Source organism: Pelodiscus sinensis, chromosome 13 (genome assembly GCF_052426305.1).
Source record: "Pelodiscus sinensis isolate ZL-2025 chromosome 13, ASM5242630v1, whole genome shotgun sequence".
Classification (NCBI taxonomy): Eukaryota; Metazoa; Chordata; order Testudines; family Trionychidae; genus Pelodiscus; species Pelodiscus sinensis.
The window spans coordinates 45,628,034-45,645,390 of NC_143064.1; the positions used below are offsets into that span (position 1 = coordinate 45,628,034).

The window sequence follows — 17,357 nt, forward strand, 5'->3', positions numbered from 1 at the left end:
GCAGGTATCAGAGCATTTAAGCCTGGCCCTTCTGCCTGTAAGGGAGGTGGCTGTTATCCCCATTTTACAGCTAGGGAAACTGAGGCGGGCAGTGATTTGACTGGCAAACTGCTGGCAGCACTGGGTGCAGAGCAGGGATGGGCAGACCTTTTGGTCTCAGGGCTGTATCGCAGTGTTTGGAAATTGTATGGAGGGCCATGAACCCCACGAAACTGGGGGTTGGGGTATGGGAGGGGTGCAGGGTCTGGCTGGGGATGTGGGCTCTAGAGAGGGGCCAGAGATGAGTGGGTTGGGATGTAGGAGGCTGCTCTGGGCTGAGGCTGAGGGGTTCAGAGGATAGGCGGGGGTGCAGGGCTGGGGTTGATGGGTTTAGGGTACAGGGGGAGGGCTGAGGTTGAAGGATTAGGGTGCAGTGGGAGGGGGAGAGCTGAGGTTGATGGGTTTGGGGTGCAGTGGGAGGGCTGAGGTTGAAGGATTGGGGTGCAGTGTGGGGGGAGGGCTGGGGTTGAAGGGTTTGGGGTGCAGGGGGAGGGCTGAGGTTGAAGGATTGGGGTGCAGGGGGAGGGGGAGGGAGAGGGCTCCAGCTGGGTTTGGGGTGCAGGAGGATGCTCCAGGCTCGAATGGAGGGGCTCAGAGGCGGGGGCTCAGGGCTAGGAAGGGGGAAGGGAGGGTGCCCCCAGCTTTGGGCTGCCATTCAGTGAGGGGTAAGGCTAGGTCTGATGCACAGGGTTGCCTGGGGGGTGGAGCCAACACCTGTCCTGTGAGGCGCCCGACCTGTATGATCCCTTCTGCAGCCCCTGGCCGTGTTCCCTGGCTCGTGCTGCGGTGTATGAAGGGCTGGGGTGTGTGTGTGTGTGTGGGGGAGCGTATTCCCTGGGGCGGGGTGGTGTGTGGGGGGGGTATTCCCTGGGGCGGGGCGGTGTGTGTGTGGGGGGGCGTATTCCGTGGGGGGGGTATTCCCTGGGGCGGGGCGGGGGGGTGTGTGTGTGTGGGGGGGCGTATTCCCTGGGGCGGGGTGTGGGGGGGGTATTCCCTGGGGCGGGGTGGTGTGGGGGGGGGCGTATTCCCTGCATGCCTGGGGGTCTCCTGTTGCCCTTGGCTCCCGGGGAGCCCCTGGCCGGAGGCAGCCCGGTTTGGGCCGCGTGGGGCCCTGGGCTGGCGCAGCGGAAGGCCCTGCCGCTCTTGGCCTGGGAGCTGGCCCCGGCAGAGGGGGCCAGGGTGGAGGGCAGGGGCACGTGCTGCAGTGGCCCGGGGAAGCCCCGTTCAGCCGGGCGCATGACAGCCAGGCCGTCGCTCCCGCCGGGGGGCTAGTCCCCCAGGTCTCCAGTTCCCCTCCCGCCCCCCCAGGCCCACAGGCCTGCTCCGCGCTGGGTGCAGCTGCCGCCCTCCCCTGCTGAAGAACGTCACCGGCAGCCCTGTCAGCCACCCAGCAAGGGTCAACGCCGGGCAAGGGGACCCCCTGAGCCCCAGCCCCGGTGAGCAGGCCATGCCAGGCTGCTCCTAGCCTCGCTGGGCCCGGGGGCTCTGGATTAACAGCAGGGGCTGGCTCGTGAGCCGCACGGAGCTGCCTGCCCAGCCTTGGGCGGGAGGGTCTCGGCTCCTGTGAGGAGAACCCCGCCACTGCCTTTGGACCCTGCGGGGCTTGCGGAGAGACCCTTCCGGCCTCGGGGCGCCAGGCATTGACCTCGCCGGGGGCTGGCTCTTTGACATGGGCGAACGGAGTCTTGTCCAAGGTCGCAGGCAGAGCTGGGCTTCATCTCACACGTGCCTGGCACACAGGGCCCTGCTCCGTCCCCTGGACCACGCCTGGCTCGCAGGGCCCTGCTCCGTCCCCTGGACCACGCCTGGCTCGCAGGGCCCTGCTCCGTCCCCTGGACCACGCCAGGCTCGCAGGGCCCTGCTCCGTCCCCTGGACCACGCCAGGCTCGCAGGGCCCTGCTCCGTCCCCTGGACCACGCCTGGCTCGCAGGGCCCTGCTCCGTCCCCTGGACCACGCCAGGCTCGCAGGGCCCTGCTCCGTCCCCTGGACCACGCCAGGCTCGCAGGGCCCTGCTCCGTCCCCTGGACCACGCCTGGCTCGCAGGGCCCTGCTCCGTCCACTGGACCACGCCAGGCTCGCAGGGCCCTGCTCCGTCCCCTGGACCACGCCAGGCACGCAGGGCCCTGCTCCGTCCCCTGGACCACGCCTGGCTCGCAGGGCCCTGCTCCGTCCCCTGGACCACGCCAGGCTCGCAGGGCCCTGCTCCGTCCCCTGGACCACGCCAGGCTCGCAGGGCCCTGCTCCGTCCCCTGGACCACGCCAGGCTCGCAGGGCCCTGCTCCGTCCCCTGGACCACGCCTGGCTCGCAGGGCCCTGCTCCGTCCCCTGGACCACGCCAGGCTCGCAGGGCCCTGCTCCGTCCACTGGACCACACTGCCCTTCTGCTCCCTGCGACTCTGGCTGGGCCGGAGCCGAGCCCCCAAGGGCTGGATCTGCGCTCATGTATCTGCTCCCCACCCTGCGCGCCCGTCACCTCCGGGGGCAGGGAGCCCAGGGAGGGTTTTCCCAGGGAGGTGCGGGGGGCCGGGAGCAGCCCTTCCCCAGCCGCGCCGTTCAGAGCGCTCTGGTTCCCCCGCGCCAGCAGCAAGGGGCCGTGGCGTTCCCATACCCGAGGTCACGACTCTTCAAAGCCAGGCACAGAAACAAACGCGCCGGCTCGCACGGGGGCTGGGCTGGGGCTCCCCGGCCCCTTTGAAATCCGCCTCCTGAGCCCGTGCCCTGCGGCTGTAATGGGCACACGGTGGCCCGGCCCGGCGGGGGGGGGGGAGCCCCTTCGGCACAGAAGAAAAGTCACGTCAGGAGAACTGTAAACAGCTTTATTGCAGCCCCTCGGCAGTCTCGGCCCTCGGGGCTGTTCAGCCAACGTGCTGCTCCCCCCTCCACACCTCCCCCAAGTCCAGCGAGAGCTCGGCAGCCAGTCCCACAAGCTCCCCCGGCTCAGCCGCTCTCCCAGCCGCTGTATCGTCCCCTTCTCGCTGTCCTGCGCTTGCAGGCGGGTGGCCTTGGCCGGCGTGCCCCTTGGCCTGAGGCCAGTGACCCTGGGTGCGAGCCAGGTGCTGGCGGCTGGGTCCCTCTGTTGCCAAGTTGACTGAGCATTCACTGATCTCATGGTGCCCGCGATGCTGCGCTTCCCCTGGCGCAGTGGGGGTCCCCAAAGAAGCGCCCCCCTCCCCGGCCGGGGCTCGGCTGCCTGCCACGTGGCGCGCAGCAGCAGGAGGCTAGAGCCAGCCTAGTCCGTGCCAGCAGCCAGGTGCCTCGTGGGAGCGTCCGTCCGTCTGTGGGGACTGGGATTCGAGGACAAGTGCAGGAGAGAGTCGGACGAGCCCCAGTGCCGGGCTCGGCCTCGCCTCTGACTGCCCCCCGCCCAGGCCTGCTCGGTGGCCCCCAAGGCCGCTGAGGTACCGTCCCACGGCCTGCTGGGAAGTTGGGCCCTCCTCGGGGCTCTTAGACGTAGCCCGTCAGGTTGTAGGCATTGAACTCACTCTTTGTTTTTTGCGTGTGGCTGATGGACGGCCGGGGGTTGGCCAGCAGCTTGGCCTGGTAGGCGCTGGGGTAGGCCGGCTCAGTCTCCCGCGGCGGGCAGGAGGCGCAGAGGATGCAGCCGCCAATGATGGTGAGCAAGGAGGAGACGATGCCCAGGTACATGGCCTCGCCCATCTCGTACTTGGTGCTGTCCGGGAGCAGCGGGTTGTAGAAGTCCCGCAGCACCACGTGGGTGTTCCACACCAGGGGGATGAAGCACAGCACGCCCCCCAGGATGAAGATGGCCCCCCCGGCCACAGCAATCTTGTCCTTGGCAGGGGAGCCCTGGGCGAAGATAGTGCACCGCATCCCCATCACAGAGACGATGCAGGCCAGCGAGGAGACGGCGCAGGACGTCACCATCAGGGCCTGCGCCGCCTGGATGTCGGGGGGTAGGGACAGCAGGGAGTTGTAGATGTCGCACTGGGTGATGCCAGTGCTGAAGATGGCGCACTCCATCCACAGGCCCCGGGTGAAGCCCACGGCGGTCACAATGCTGGCGCCGATGTAGGAGCTGTTCTTCCAGCTGGGCAGGAGTGTGGTGATCACGGTGCCCAGCAGCCCCAGCCCCGCCAGAATGTAGCCCACGAGCTGCAGCCCCACCGAGACCATCTTCAAGCACGTTCCTCACCTGACTGTGGCCGCCTGCTTCTCCTTTGCCTCGCCGGCTCCCCTCCGCTCCCCTCGGTCTGTTGTCCCAGCTCTTGGAGAGCAGCTGGCGGGTGTGGGCTCCTTGTAGGCTCGCGCCGTGGGGCTGTCCTTGTGGGGGCGGGAGTGAGGGGAGGAGAAACTCCCTGGAAGGAAAGAAATCTATAGCAGATTAAATATTGACCAGGGAGTCCTGGGAGATGCCAAGTACCCTTTCACCTCCCTGCCATCCCAAACATCCTGCAGTGCAAGAGCCCCTAGATCATAAACCCTGCCAAGGTTGTCACGCTGTGCCGGGGGCCTGGCGAAACCCAGCCTCCTGCCACGCTGAGCGCCACCCCCTCCTGCCACGCTGAGCGCCACCGCCCCTTTCCACCCAGCTGCTGGAGTCACCCTGAGCGCCATGTGCCTGAGCTGGGGCACCCTGTGGTAAGAGACGCTCGCCCGCAAGCTGACCAGGGAGTCGCTTTGGGCTGCTGGGGGTCCTGGCCCCCTGGGTCTGAGAACAGCCCCTGCCCCGGGTCGCCGCCTCCTCCAGCCACTGCTCCTGCCAGGAATCGGCATGTGCCAGGCCAGCCCCCGGCTAAGAGAGCTTGAGCAGGAATGCAAAGCAGCTGGAGGCAGCGCTGCCAGGCTGCAAAACCCTTTCAGACAGCGGCCCTCTGCCCCGGCTCCGAGGTTCTGCTCGGCCAGGGAGGAGACTGGTTTCCCCCGGCCATCCCTTTGCTGAGAGGCGCACAGGGAGAGAGGGCAGGTCTAATGCCCTGTCCCAGGGAGCCCTGCCAAGGCCCCTCCAGCACCACCTGACCTGCGGAGGTGAGGGGGCAGCTCAGGTCTCCATGCACCTGGGCTCTCTCCCGCCGCCCCCACCCTCAGCGACCTGTCTCTCTCCTTTGGCGCATGCTTGGCCCTGCCTGGCATTCACTGGCCGAGTCAGAGTCAGGGCTGCTAGGAGGAACGGCAGGACGGCCACACTGGGCCAGGCCAGACCAAAGGTCCATCCAGTCCGGGTCCTGTCTGCCGCCAGCGCCCCAGAGGAAGGGAACAGAACAGGGAATCGTCATGTGTTTCCCCCCCCCTCCCAGTCCCTGCCAGTCCCTGCCAGACAGAGACAGACAGAGACAGGGTCTAGGGACGCCCTCCCTGGCTCATAGCCATTGATGGACCCAACCTGCATGAATCTAGCTGGCTCTCTGCTGAGCCCTGTTCAAGTCCTGCTCGTCACAACTTCTTAATGCCGTAGCTCCAAGCTCAGCACTCATTCCTGCCAGGGGTCGGGCCGCTCTTGGTGTGTACAGCCCAGCAAGGCTCTGGGCAGAGGACAGCCATGTCCCCCAGTCCCCTACAAGCCAGGGACCTTTCCATCCTCCTGGGGGCAGAACTTGTCTCCTGCATCTCTCCATGCAGTATTTTCAGATCCTGTCGCCCCAGGAGGCTTCAGATGAGCTCTGAGAAGAACTGGCTTGCCACACTCAATTCGGGTATGTCTACACGGCGCCCTTACCTCGAAATAAGCTACCCAATTTGCACTGAGTAACCACCACCAAGGTGGATTTGAACCTGGGCCCTCGGGAGCTGACTAGAGGAGCCTCTACCCTCTGAGCTAAAAGTCGGCTGCCTCCTAGTCCCTGCTGTAGAGGTCACTTGAGCTGAACTGTTGCAGTGGTCTAGGTGCCACTTGCAGTACTCAGTAACCACACTAGGGCTACGTCTAGACTGGCATGATTTTCCTCAAATGCTTATAATGGAAAAATTTTCTGTTAAAAGCATTTGCGGAAAAGAGTGTCTAGATTGGCATGGATGCTTTTCCACAAAAGCATGGTGAGGTCAAAGGTCACAGGGATACCACCGCAGGCATGGTGAGGTCAAAGGTCACAGGGGTACCACCGCAGGCATGGTAAGGGCAAAGGTCATAGGGATACCACCACAGGCCACAGGGATACCACCGCAGGCATGGTGAGGTCAAAGGTCACAGGGATACCACCGCAGGCATGGGTCACAGGGATACCGCTCCAGACCTGGTGCTTCCGTCGCCAGGGCCATGGCAGATCTGCTGTTGATAGGCCCCGGCTCTGCAAATTCTCAGCCCCATGGGGTGTGGGAAATCCAGCGCCATCCGGCATGAGGCAAAAGGGGTTGTGACTCTGTGACCTTTGCCTGACACTGTCCCACACACTCCGAAGTGTGCTGGTGCCTGGAGACGTGACAGCCCAGCCGAGTGTGCCGGCACCTTCCCCCGCCAGGCTGTCGCCGGCGCGCAGGGCTGGGGAGACCATTTGGGAGGCGGAGGTGTGAAGCCTCCCAGTTAGGTTACACTTTCCAGGCTCCTGTCCGCTCTGCTGCCCGTCTCTTTGCGGGGCGAGCTCGGAGCGGGGCGAGCGCTCCTCCGGGCTTCGGGCGCGCGGGATCCAAGGGGCACCGCGCTGACAGAGCCGCCGGGGCGGCTGTACATCAGGCCTGTCTAACCGCAGGCCGGGGGCTTTCCCAGGGCCTCCGCCCTGCCCCTCAACCTGCCCCTCAAACTGCCGGGGCTTTCGTGCTGCAGCTGTGAAAGTGACACCGAGTCGCAAGGGGGGAGGTGGAGAGGATAGAAACTGAGCCTTGTCAGGCAGGCTGCAAAGGAGGGTGCTGGGGAGCACTTCAGACCTGCTGCTGGGGGAGGGGGGAGATCTCTGAAAGTCAGGGGCTGGGGTGTTAAAAAAATTCCTTGGCTGTCAGGTTTTTGGCTTCGTGAGAAGCTGTAGGACCTGGGGAGCGGTCCTGGGCAGGCAGGGCCCGGTGTGCTGGGCAGGGATGCAGGAAGCAGTGGGGCGTGTTGCTTTGGCCACAGGTGGTTTGTAGAGAGAGCGAGCCCGGTACAGACCAACGTGCCTGCCAACGGCAACGGCCACGGGAAGTGGGGACGGGCTGCAATTGTGACAGCAAAGGGACTGAGTTGGGCCTTCGCTTCTGGCTTGTTTGTCCCGCGGGGATTGCATTACACCAGGGCCACCCAACTTCGCCAGCCCCGGAGCCCACAATGATACTCACAGCACGTGCTGAGGGCCGCAACTGAAGTGTGGTTGCATATCCATGCAAATATATATGCAAATATATGATAATAGATGAATACAAAGATTAAGGCAAGACTACAGAACACGCAGGCCCCATTTAAGTCCATTCTGCTGATATTAATAAAATGCAACATTTACCCGATATCCACCCCTATGACAGCACTTTTAACGAGCAAAGCAGTCCAGGAATTTACCTATTAAATCGCTTCTCCACAGAAGACCATTCTATTGATGACTTTGTTGTCTGGGCTCCTACCTGCGGGTTGCGTGTTGAGCCCCGCGTAAACCCAGACTGCCCCGCGGGCTGCAAACAAACGGGCTGCAGGCTGTGTGTTGAGTAGCCCTGCATTGAAATATAATGTGAGTCAGGTGCAAGGCTTGGAAGTGTGTGTGCATGGGAAGGGCACAAGTGTGAGCGGGGAGGCTAAGGGGGGAGGTAGGGAGGGGTAGAAAGCTAGCCAGGAGTGGGAGGTTTGGATGGGGCAATGCGGGGAAGGGAGGGAGGTTTCCAGGTGTCACAGGCTGAATAGGCCCTAGAAGCGGGAGTAGGGGCTGGTGCACCAGGACTGCCGACCTGGGGTTATAGAACAGCAGGCACTTGGGCCTTCGTCAAGAGGTGGAGGGCTGCAGAGAGCTACTGTCCATGGAGCCCACTAAGGTAGGCTGACCCAGCAGACACTGTGGGAGTAGAAGAGATGGGAGCCAGAGAGGGCAGGGCAAGGCCTGCCACAGCAGGGAGGTGCTGCAGACAGACAGGGCAGGATTAAAGTTCAAAAAAGGGCAAGACAAATTATTAGGGGTTTGGAACGGGTCCCATATGAAGAGAGATTAAAAAGACTGGGGCTTTTCAGCTTGGAAAAGAGGCTAGAGGTCTATAAAATCATGACTGGTGTGGAAAAGGTAGATAAGGAAAAGTTATTTACTTGTTCCCACAATATAAGAACTAGGGGTCACCAAATGAAATTAGTAGGTAGCAGGTTTAAACCAAACAAAAGGAAGTTTTTCTTCTTGCAGCACACAGTTAACCTGTGGAACTCCTTGCCAGAGGATGTTATGAAGACTAGGACTTTAACAGGGCCCAAAAAAGAGCTAGATACATTCATGGAGGTTTGGTCCATCAATGGCTATTAGCCAGGATGGGTAGGAATAGTGTCCCTAGCCTCTGTTTGGAAATGGATGACAGGGGAAGGATCACACGAGGATTACCTGTTGTGTTCACTTCCTCTGGGGCATCTGGCATTGGCCACTGCCAGCAGACAGGACACTGGGCTCTATGGACCTTTGATCTGACTCGGTCTGGCCGTTCTTATGTCCTGCCACTGCAGGGAAGCACTGCCACCAGGCAGGGCCGGATTAAGGCAAATACGCGAACGAAGCTACATCTTAGAACAGGGGTGGGGAATGTAGGGCACTGGGGAACTTGCACCGGTGCTGCTTCTCCCTCCCACGGGGCTGGCGCACACAAAATCCATTAGCCTGGTCCCTCTAGGCTCTGGGGTGTGAAGGGAATGTGGGGAGCGTCTTTCTCCTCAGTCGGGGGCCACGTCAATAAGGGTTTGGCTTTTTGTTTTGTTTTTTGCTTCTCACTGGTGTGCAGCCTCCAGCTGATTTTTCTGTGGGTCAGCGCCTCCCCCCCCCAAAAAAAGGCTCCTCACGAGCCTCGCCACATGAGGGGCTTCTAAAAAAGGGGAAAAAACCCACGGATTCCGGCCCAAATGTTACCAAAATCAGTTGCTAAATAAAGGAGAAATGGGGAAAAGCAGATTCTCTCTAAATATAGACATGTTTATTCCCAAATGACAAAAATATACCCATCTGGGACAAAAATACCCTAATCCGACCCCAGCATTTTGTCGGCAGCTGCTACTGGCAAAAATCTGGCTGTGCCTTCATTGTTTATTTAAATACATAAATAATTGCACTGCCGAGAAATCTTCATCCAGCAGACTCATGAAGCTTTTCTGCCAAGTCCATCCTGGGAGTGATGTCTTACACAGGGTCCCCCCGGGTTGGTCATAACATGGCTGTCTGCTTCCTGTGCTATCCGCGCTTCCCATGACTGAGTTAGCAGGGGATCGTCTTACGGACTTGGGTCAAATGGATCTGGAGGAGGATTCACTTGTGTTGGCTTCAGTTTCGGGAACCTTCAGAGTATTTTGATGGCAGGGCAAAAGAAAACCCCCAACAATGCAGTGTTGTGTAGTGAAAATCAAATTGGAATCAACATTTGTAAACGTATTTTACTTACAGTCTGGATAAATGTTGAGTTTCCCTAACAAAATTAACCCATTTTTTCATTTATTCATATGAAAAGAAGGCTCATTGTCCTTATTCTGGGAGTACAAATGATATTGCCTCTCTTGTTTTCCTGTGAGAAGATAAAGCCTTTGGGTGTATTGATTCAATGTCCCTTCTGCGAAAAGAATACATTTATTTCTGCTGGTGTTGAATCGCGGAGGGCCTCAGAATGCAGCCCTGCAGACAGCAGATCTGGGGAGAAAAAGGGAACCCTCGTGGCTAGGCATTGCGTGATTTAGGCCAGCAAATTAGACACTGGGAGAAAGGGCATTTCTGGACCAATCTAAAGTCTGTTAATAAGGGGTGCAAAGGAGAGATAGGAGGCAGGGTGCTGCTGAGGCACACCACGCTACAAAGGGGGCGCTGTGGGGCAGGCGTGCCGTTCTAGAGCGCCGCCTACTGGCCCACTGTGGCGTGGCAGTGCCCGCTTGTGGGCTGGCTGCCCAAGGCTAGCACGGAGGGTCAGATCAGTGGTACGAGTACCCTTAGGGGTACTCAAGAGAAGTCTGGGGGCACGTCAACACAACCGACATTTGGAGAAAACGGAATGGTTGTTTTAAGTTTTACAGCGTTTTGTTATTTTTGTACTTTTTGCGCCCAAAAATGGAATCGTCCACCTGACCACGATTAAGTTGTTTAAACAAATATGTTGTAATAGTAGAAAAACTTTTGTGTGTCTGAAAACTGTAGGTACTGGGGGCATATATATATATATATATATTTTATTTTTTTGAAAAAGGGGTACTTTATAAAAAAAGGTTGTGAAACACTGGGCTAGATGATGCTGGGCTCCCGTGTCTCTTGCTGACTCCAGCGGGCGCTGCACGCTCTGATTGGCGGGGCGTCGCAGTCGGCGCTGTGGGCCGGGAATGATGGCTTTGGTGCCCCGGGCACTCCCAGGGAATGGTACTAGGAGTGCGTGCCCCCACCCAGGCAGGAGCTGGCCCAAAACAACCTCTGTGGCGCGTCCATCCATCCGGTCGGGAGAGGGTGTCCCGAGCAGCCCTACAATAACAACTCGGGCTCCTGGAAAACACGCAGAAAGGCAGCCGCCCGCCCGGGATCCGAAACGAGGGGGAGGGCAAAGGAGGGGCTGCTGCCACCGCTAATGGCAGGACACCTTGTGCCAGCAGCAAGAGCTCGGGGGGAGATTGCCATGGCTAAGCGCCCGCACAGAGCCCAACCTCCTGCTAGCTAGTGGGCCAGGCATGTCCCCAGACCCCGCCCGGCGTGTCGGCTCAGCGCTCGCTCGCCTTGCTCCAGGGCTGGCCCGTGCTTCCCGATCCGCCCTCTCGCGCCTCACAGCACGCCCGGGAGGGCAGGAAGGGCGGTTATCCCCACTTCGTCTCCCTGCTTTGCGCGTGCACACGGCGTTGGCACGTGAGAGCCACAATAGCCGGAGGGAGGAGCGTGAACGCACGCACAGCCTGGAGAGCCCCGAAACACCGACCCTCAGCATTGTAAGCCCGGGGGAGGGAGGAAGCGGGAGAAAATCCGCACCATGGCGTCCATTTCTGGTGTCCGTCTGTCTCTCCGGTGCGTACAAACAACAGCCCTCCGCCCCTTATAACAAAGGCAAGGGGCCCACTCAGATTAGGCTGGTTCCCAGCGGTTGCCAGGCTCTCTGGAGCTGAGAAGAGGGGAGGGGAGGAGGCCGGGGGAGCTGGCCGGAGTGGCTGTAATATCGCTCAGCAGCCGCCTTCACCCTCCCCACGCTTTGTTATTCTAAGACTCCTGGCCCAAATGAGAAACAAATGGGACGATGTAACCAGCCCTGCCCAAGCTGCCGTGCAGGCAAAGGCCTAGCCACTGCCACAGATGGGGGGCAAAGGAGAGCCCCAGGGCGACAAATTGTGTCCTCCCGAAGGGCCCAGCCAAGCTGGCCGTGCTCGTTCCCAGAGACGGAGCATTTGGGACAGCTGGACGCACGGCAGAGGCCGGGCGGGACCATTTGCTATTTTCTCCCCTTCTCCCACCTTGAAGGCAGTTTGGGAGAGGGGCTAAGCTGGGACCCCACTTTGCCTCCTGCTCCCGCCACGTGCCCCGCACCACGAGGGGAGCAGCACGTGGGGAAGAGGCATAGTGCGGGGGCCGCTGAGCTGCGATAAAGCGGGGAGACCGCGCCCCCCACCCAGCACGAGGCTGTCTCAGCGCTGGCAACGACCGGCCATTCCGGTGCTTTCCGCGGGGCCGTGGCAAAATCCCCTCCCTGTGGCCTCGGCTGGGCTGAGCTGACTCGACAGGGAAAATTCCCTCCGACTCCTTCCTCCTGGGGCTGCGGGAGTGGGCCGTGGCCCATCCGGGCGGTGGAGATGTCCGGGGGCTGGGGGACGGGGGCGCTGGTCCCGCTCAGGATGGCAATCGGTGTTAATAAGAGGCCCATAACAAATCCCATTAAAGCTTCATTAGGGTCCCTGGGGGGCTTTAATTAGCAGAGATGCTGCAGGAGTCGGGGGACTCTGAGGGGAGGATGGGACGTGGGCCGGGCTGGGTTGCCCTGGGCAGGGCCCCCTGTGCGGAGCAGGGGTGAGGTGGTGCCGCCCGGACCCGTGCTGAGCACTGCCAGTGAGGGGGAGGGAAGTGGGGGGCAAGCGTGAGAAGGCAGCTCTGGCAGGTGCTTAGTGGCGGGGGAGAGGCTCACCCCATGGGCGGCTCGTCTGACAGGGAAATTCCAAGGGCGCCCCTGCTAACGCCCCAGCCCTGGCTGGCAACGTCCAGCCCAAACCAGGTTCTTCTGGGGAGACCCCCAGGGCTGCCCCTAGAGCAGCACAGCCCCCCGGCCGGCTGGGAGGGCAGAGCCACCCCAGTGCTTGGGAGAGTCCCCCTGCAGAGCCCGGGCCTGGCCCCCTGAAGGTCTGGGAGCGCACGGCGCGAGACAGAAGCGGGGCCTGTCATTCCCCAGTTCTAGCTCCAGTGGTGGGGCAGCCCCCCGGGCTCCCTGCAGAGCTAGGTACACAGGCCTGGGCAGCCTGGCCGCCGTGCGCTGCCCCAGGGGCACCCTGGCAGTGGGGGAGGCAGCTCAGCCCCCCAACACGCCGCTTTCTCGCAGGGCTGCTCCCCTGCACCTAGGCCCAGCCGGCAAACCCGCCTGGCGACGGGCACCCGGCCTGGCCCGAATGCACGTTCTCTGGCTGTCCTGGCACCGCAGGGCCCAGCCTGCCCCACTGGCTCCGTGATAGCAGGATGGGGCCCTCGGGCCCTCGCCAGGCCCACTGCCCTTTCTACCCCTTTGATATGTCCCAGAAATCTCAGGCCTCTCTCCTCTGTCCCTCGCCTCCCTCCGCCCCCGCTCTGTCCCCAGCCCTCTCCATGAGCGGTGCCGTCCCGTGGACAGCCAGCGCAGCCCCATTTCTTCCCCGCGTCACTGCCCCCGGCCCCCGCCCTCATGGCCGTGGGGAGAAAGCGCCTAATCACCCTCATTAATTGTCCGCCCGCCCCCTGGCCCCCTGGGGCATTTCTCACAAATGGTGTCGAACTTTTCCCTTCTGTGTTTTGTTTTTCCACCAGAGCTGACGCTGCCCCCCCAGCCTCCTGCTGAGCTGCTGTTTATTCAACTGGGGCACACTGGGACCTCCGGCTCTCCCCCCTGCCCCAGCCCACACCAGGCCGGGAGGGCTATAAAGGGCTCCGAGGAAAAGCCGAGGGGCCGGAGAGAGAGATCTCGCTGTGCTTAGCCAGCTCACGCCATGGAAGCTCCTGTCCACGCTCCCCTCCTGCGCTGGCTCCGGGGGCCCCCCGGTGCCTTGGGCTGTGGGCGCCCCGTGCAGGGCCGAGAGCAAGGCGGAAGGTAACGAGGAACTTGTGGCCACGGTGCCCCTTGCCCGCTCTGGGGCTGGCGCAGCAGAGTCGGAGCAGACGGGGCCAGCCGAGGGGGGAGCCTTTGCTCCGTCTTGTCGCTGTTGGCAAAGGGGCGGGGGGTGGGGCAGATGGGGCGACTGCCATTGTTAATAAGGACTTTGGGCTTCTCTCCCCTTCGGGCTCAGAAACAGGCTCCCTGGCCCCCACCACCCAGTTGGGGAAACTGAGGCCCGGGGGGTGGGGGCTGGGACACTGGATCAGGATGTGGGTGCAGGGATTCTCCTAACCCCTGACCTCTACTTTGGGGGGAGGGTTAGCTGGGGCCCAATGCATCGCTCTCCCTGCCCCCCCCCCCATCCCTTGGCCCTGCAAAGCAGAGGGCTCGTGGGGCTCAGAGCAGTCTGGGGGCTGGGTCTCGTCCCAGGGCGGGGCAGGCGGAGGGCTGGGGCGGGGGCTGCGTTTGGGTGTGGACGTGAGCGGGTCTCAGTCTGAAGGATGGGGGGCGGGTTTGGTGTTTTATACCCTCGCCCTGTTCTCACGGGCCTGCGTTTGCCTTGGCGCTCGTGCGACGCCGCGGCGGGGACGTCTCAGTGCGATAGCGCCTCGGACTAGCAGGCGGCCGACTGGCCCGCTCCAGACCCGCCTCGTCTCTCTTTGCAGATCCCCACCGCTCTGGAGACCCTGGCTCCCCCCTGCAAAGGACCTGAGCCGGCAGCACACGGACCAGATGGACACAGTGAGTCTCACCCTCTCTATGCTCGGCCCCTGGTCCCTCTGGGGCTCAGGGCGGGTCCGAGGCGGGGCGGGCACTCGCCCTACGCCTCTGCGGACAGGAACGTGGAGCAGCACAGGCGTAGGGGAGGCGGGCCGGCCACGGGCGGCCTCCCCCCGCTGGTGCACTCCCCAGGGAGGTGGCCGTGGGTGACCTTCAGCTCTGGAGTCTGTTTCGCAGGACGGGACGTGCGGGAGAAGGGAACTCGGGATGGTGGGAATCTGCCTGGCCGTGGGATTGGGGGAGGGTGATTGGCTGCCAGGCGACCCCCTCCAGCCCTTCTGCAGCTAGCGCTGGGCTGCACTGCTGGCCCTTTCCACCTCCAACCTCCGAGCTCGCTGGGCTGCACACGGGGACCGCTTGGGGGCAGGGGCAGAGAAGGAGGGGGCGCGGGAGCCGAGCAATGCTGTGCTGAGTGCACGGCCTGGCAGCCTAATGCATGGGATCCTTCGAGTAGGCTCCATTCACATCCCATGGGAGGCTGGGGGGCAGAGCCCTCCCCTGGCTGGTGCCCCTTGTAGGCTGGGGGGCAGATCTCCCCTGGCTGGTGTGTGAGAGGCATGCACGGAACACAAGCACTTTCCCCTCGCTCCCTTAGCATCCGGGGATGGGAGAAGCAAGTCCTGTCCCAGAGCGCACGGCTGCTGCCCTCCTACCCTCCCAAAATTCCTCTCTTGAGGGCAGCTCCTGCCCCGGCACTCCGCCCTTTGCCGGGCACGCAGCCCAGGGGGAGGGGAAAAAAAAGGGAAAATCAAAGTAAGGATCGGGCTCACTGTAGTGGGCCCAATCCTTACCAACTTTTAAACTTTCCATGACCTCCTTATCGTCGAGGTGCACCAGAGGTCCATCGGGAACCACTGCCCTAGAGCATGGGGGCAGGCGCCCCAGTGGTGCCCCTTAGAGGCGGAGGGGCAGACTGCCCTTGGCTGGCCCCCGGTAGCTGGGGGGCAGACTTCTCTGGGGCCAGTTGCTGGAGGCATGCGTCCCAATTCCTGTGCTTTGTTTCCCGAGGCCTGCGGCAGCGGGACGCTGGCGGATGGCGGCTCCGGCAAGGCGGCGGCGCTGTTCCGGCACCCCGTCAGGTACGTGTACCAGGGCCGGGATCCGGGGCTCCCAGTGAACTGATGTCCCATCCTCTAGCCCTGCAGTGCCTCTGCTTGGCCAGCCCTGCCCTCTCTTCTCTGTAAGCCCCACTTCTCCACGCAGCTGTGCCCAGGCCCCTCACTCCCTCCCGGCAGCCCCTCCTCGCCCAGTGCGGGCCCCATGCAGGCCGTGCACCCCCGTACTCTGTCCCAGGGGAAGCGAAGGAACCTGTATTTCTCAAGCCTGTTTTCCCCTCAGACTCTTGTGGCCCCGATCCAGGTCCTTCGATTACCTCTACAGCGAGGGGGAGAAGCTGCTGGAGAACTTCCCCGTGCAGGCCACCATCAGCCTCTACGAGGACTCGGACAGCGAGGAGGAGGAGGAGGAGGAGGAGGAGGAAGGCTGGGGCGAGGAAGGGCAGGCAGAGGAGGGGAAGCAGCAGGCAGGGGAGACTGTGTTACAAGAAGAGGCAGGCTGCCCTCAGGGCAGAGCTGGGCCCAGCCAGCCAATAAAGCTCTGTCCGAAATGACCCCTCCACCCTGTGCCCAGTGTACATGGGCAAGACTCAGCTGTGGGGATAAATGCCATCACCTCCCCTGGCACTGCTGTTAAAGGAGCCTGCCAGAGTCTCTGCCCCATGGGACCCCAGCCCTTGCCCTCCGACGCCAGGGTGAGCGTGGGCATGAAGAGGGGCCAGCGGGAGTGTCCAGAAGCTTTCCCCAGTCTCTGCGGCAAGGGGCACAGTTCAAACCCCAGGGCTGCAAAACTCCCAGGGGATCCTGCTGGAGGCGAGAGGCCCATGCACCTGTCCCAGGTGAGCACCGAGAGCCGGGGCGGCTGGGCTACGTGTCCGCTGGGGGAGGAGTCCCGCCTTCCAGGCCATATGCTCCCCTGAGCAATGCCCGCTGAGGGCAGCTTGTCCTACTGCACCAGCCCCGCTGGGAGCCAGGGGAGGGGTCTCAAAGAAGAGCCCTGAGCAGACAGAGCCCTGGGAGCTGGCTCAGAGCCAGTCTTCCCACCTGCTCCCTCTGAATCGAAGCGGGTGTCTGCACCCACAGGTCGGGGCGGGGGTGGGGAGAGGACACACTGATGCTCAGCTGTGGTCTCAGGGTTTCGGTCTGTGTGTTGGGGGGGTAATTTATAGCTGGGCTTGACGAGTGAAATAAAGCATGTGATGCTCTAGCAGTGGGGTTCATGGCGCTCTGGCAATCCATCTAGCCTTGGGATGCGGGCATGTGTGACGGGGGAGAGGGCTGTGGGTGGGGGACTGACATGGGAAGAGCAGGGCAGGATCGTCACTCTGCCCTGCAGCAGGTGGGGAGGACGGGCGCAGCTCAGCACCCCCACGCTAACAATCGTTCCAGCCCCACTGTGCACAACTACCCCAATTACTGTGCCCGCAGGCCCCTTTCAAATATTAGCAGCGACTGACACCTAGTGGACCTTAGGAATGTTGCACTTGATTTGGCATTTTACTGGAGAGTTTGAGATTCCATGATCCTCTTGCCTAGGCAAAGCCCAGTGGAGTTCACAGAGCTTTTCTTCCCTCACTTACCAGCCAGGATCCTCTCCCAGCGTGAGTCAGCTATGGAAACATGTTGATTTCTAGCCAAAAGGCAGCGTATGTTCTCTGTATTATGCATCCCTCAGTGATATCCCCAATTTAAGCAACACCTTGCTGTTCCCCTTGAAATCAATGTGTTGTTAGCTACCATTGTGTGGACCCCTGCTCCTGCACTCCACAGTAAGGGCCTCAGAAAGAGAATCGCTTCTCCCCGCCAACATGTCCTGCACACCAGTCTCCATCCGAAGGCTGAAAATCAAGCGGGGTCGTATGTGACTCCTATTTCATCAGTGACAGGCTGTTTGTGCTGTTAGGAACACAGCACTGGTAGGGTTGGCTCCTCTGAGGTACAAAACCCAGGACCCACGGGATGATCCTTGGGCTAAATCCATACACCTGGACAACTGCCAGAGCATACTGATCCCCTAGGGATGATCTTGGGATGATCAAGAGATGATCCCGGGAAAACCTGGCTAGGTGGCAACCCTAAGGATTGGAAAGGGCTTCCTTGGCTATTAGGTCCCATTGCCTGCTATTGCTGGCAGCTCCGTCATATTGTCCTGTTCATAAACATATCAA

General features: G+C 61.8%; 2 protein-coding genes across 3 annotated transcripts; one reads left to right on the forward strand and one right to left on the reverse strand.

Annotated features, from left to right (window-relative positions):
• Positions 1 to 2,841: 2,841 nt before the first annotated feature.
• On the reverse strand, positions 2,842 to 4,325 carry CLDN2 (claudin 2). Its single transcript, XM_006139578.5, has one exon. The coding sequence runs from the start codon at positions 4,172 to 4,174 to the stop codon at positions 3,485 to 3,487; it is 690 nt and encodes a 229-aa protein (XP_006139640.2). The 5' UTR covers positions 4,175 to 4,325; the 3' UTR covers positions 2,842 to 3,484.
• An 86-nt stretch (positions 4,326 to 4,411) lies between these two features.
• Positions 4,412 to 16,396, forward strand: RIPPLY1 (ripply transcriptional repressor 1). Of its 2 annotated transcripts, none has more exons than XM_075896706.2 (5): positions 4,412 to 4,639; positions 13,069 to 13,348; positions 14,020 to 14,095; positions 15,143 to 15,213; positions 15,473 to 16,396. In XM_075896706.2, the coding sequence occupies exons 2-5, from the start codon at positions 13,248 to 13,250 to the stop codon at positions 15,741 to 15,743; spliced, it is 519 nt and encodes a 172-aa protein (XP_075752821.2). In that variant the 5' UTR covers positions 4,412 to 4,639; positions 13,069 to 13,247; the 3' UTR covers positions 15,744 to 16,396. The 2 variants fall into 2 exon arrangements, with proteins under 2 accessions (XP_075752821.2, XP_075752822.2); XM_075896707.2 differs by having other exon boundaries at positions 15,494 to 16,396.
• The last annotated feature ends 961 nt before the right edge of the window (positions 16,397 to 17,357 follow it).

Bases quoted from the DNA above. Each gene is read 5' to 3' on its own strand.
- CLDN2 (XM_006139578.5), bottom strand. From the start codon at position 4,174: ATGGTCTCGGTGGGGCTGCAGCTCGTGGGCTACATTCTGGCGGGGCTG.
- RIPPLY1 (XM_075896706.2), top strand. From the start codon at position 13,248: ATGGAAGCTCCTGTCCACGCTCCCCTCCTGCGCTGGCTCCGGGGGCCC. The intron at 13,349-14,019 runs GTAACGAGGAAC...CTCTCTTTGCAG, and splicing joins GGCCGAGAGCAAGGCGGAAG to ATCCCCACCGCTCTGGAGAC. The intron at 15,214-15,472 runs GTACGTGTACCA...TTTTCCCCTCAG, and splicing joins CTGTTCCGGCACCCCGTCAG to ACTCTTGTGGCCCCGATCCA.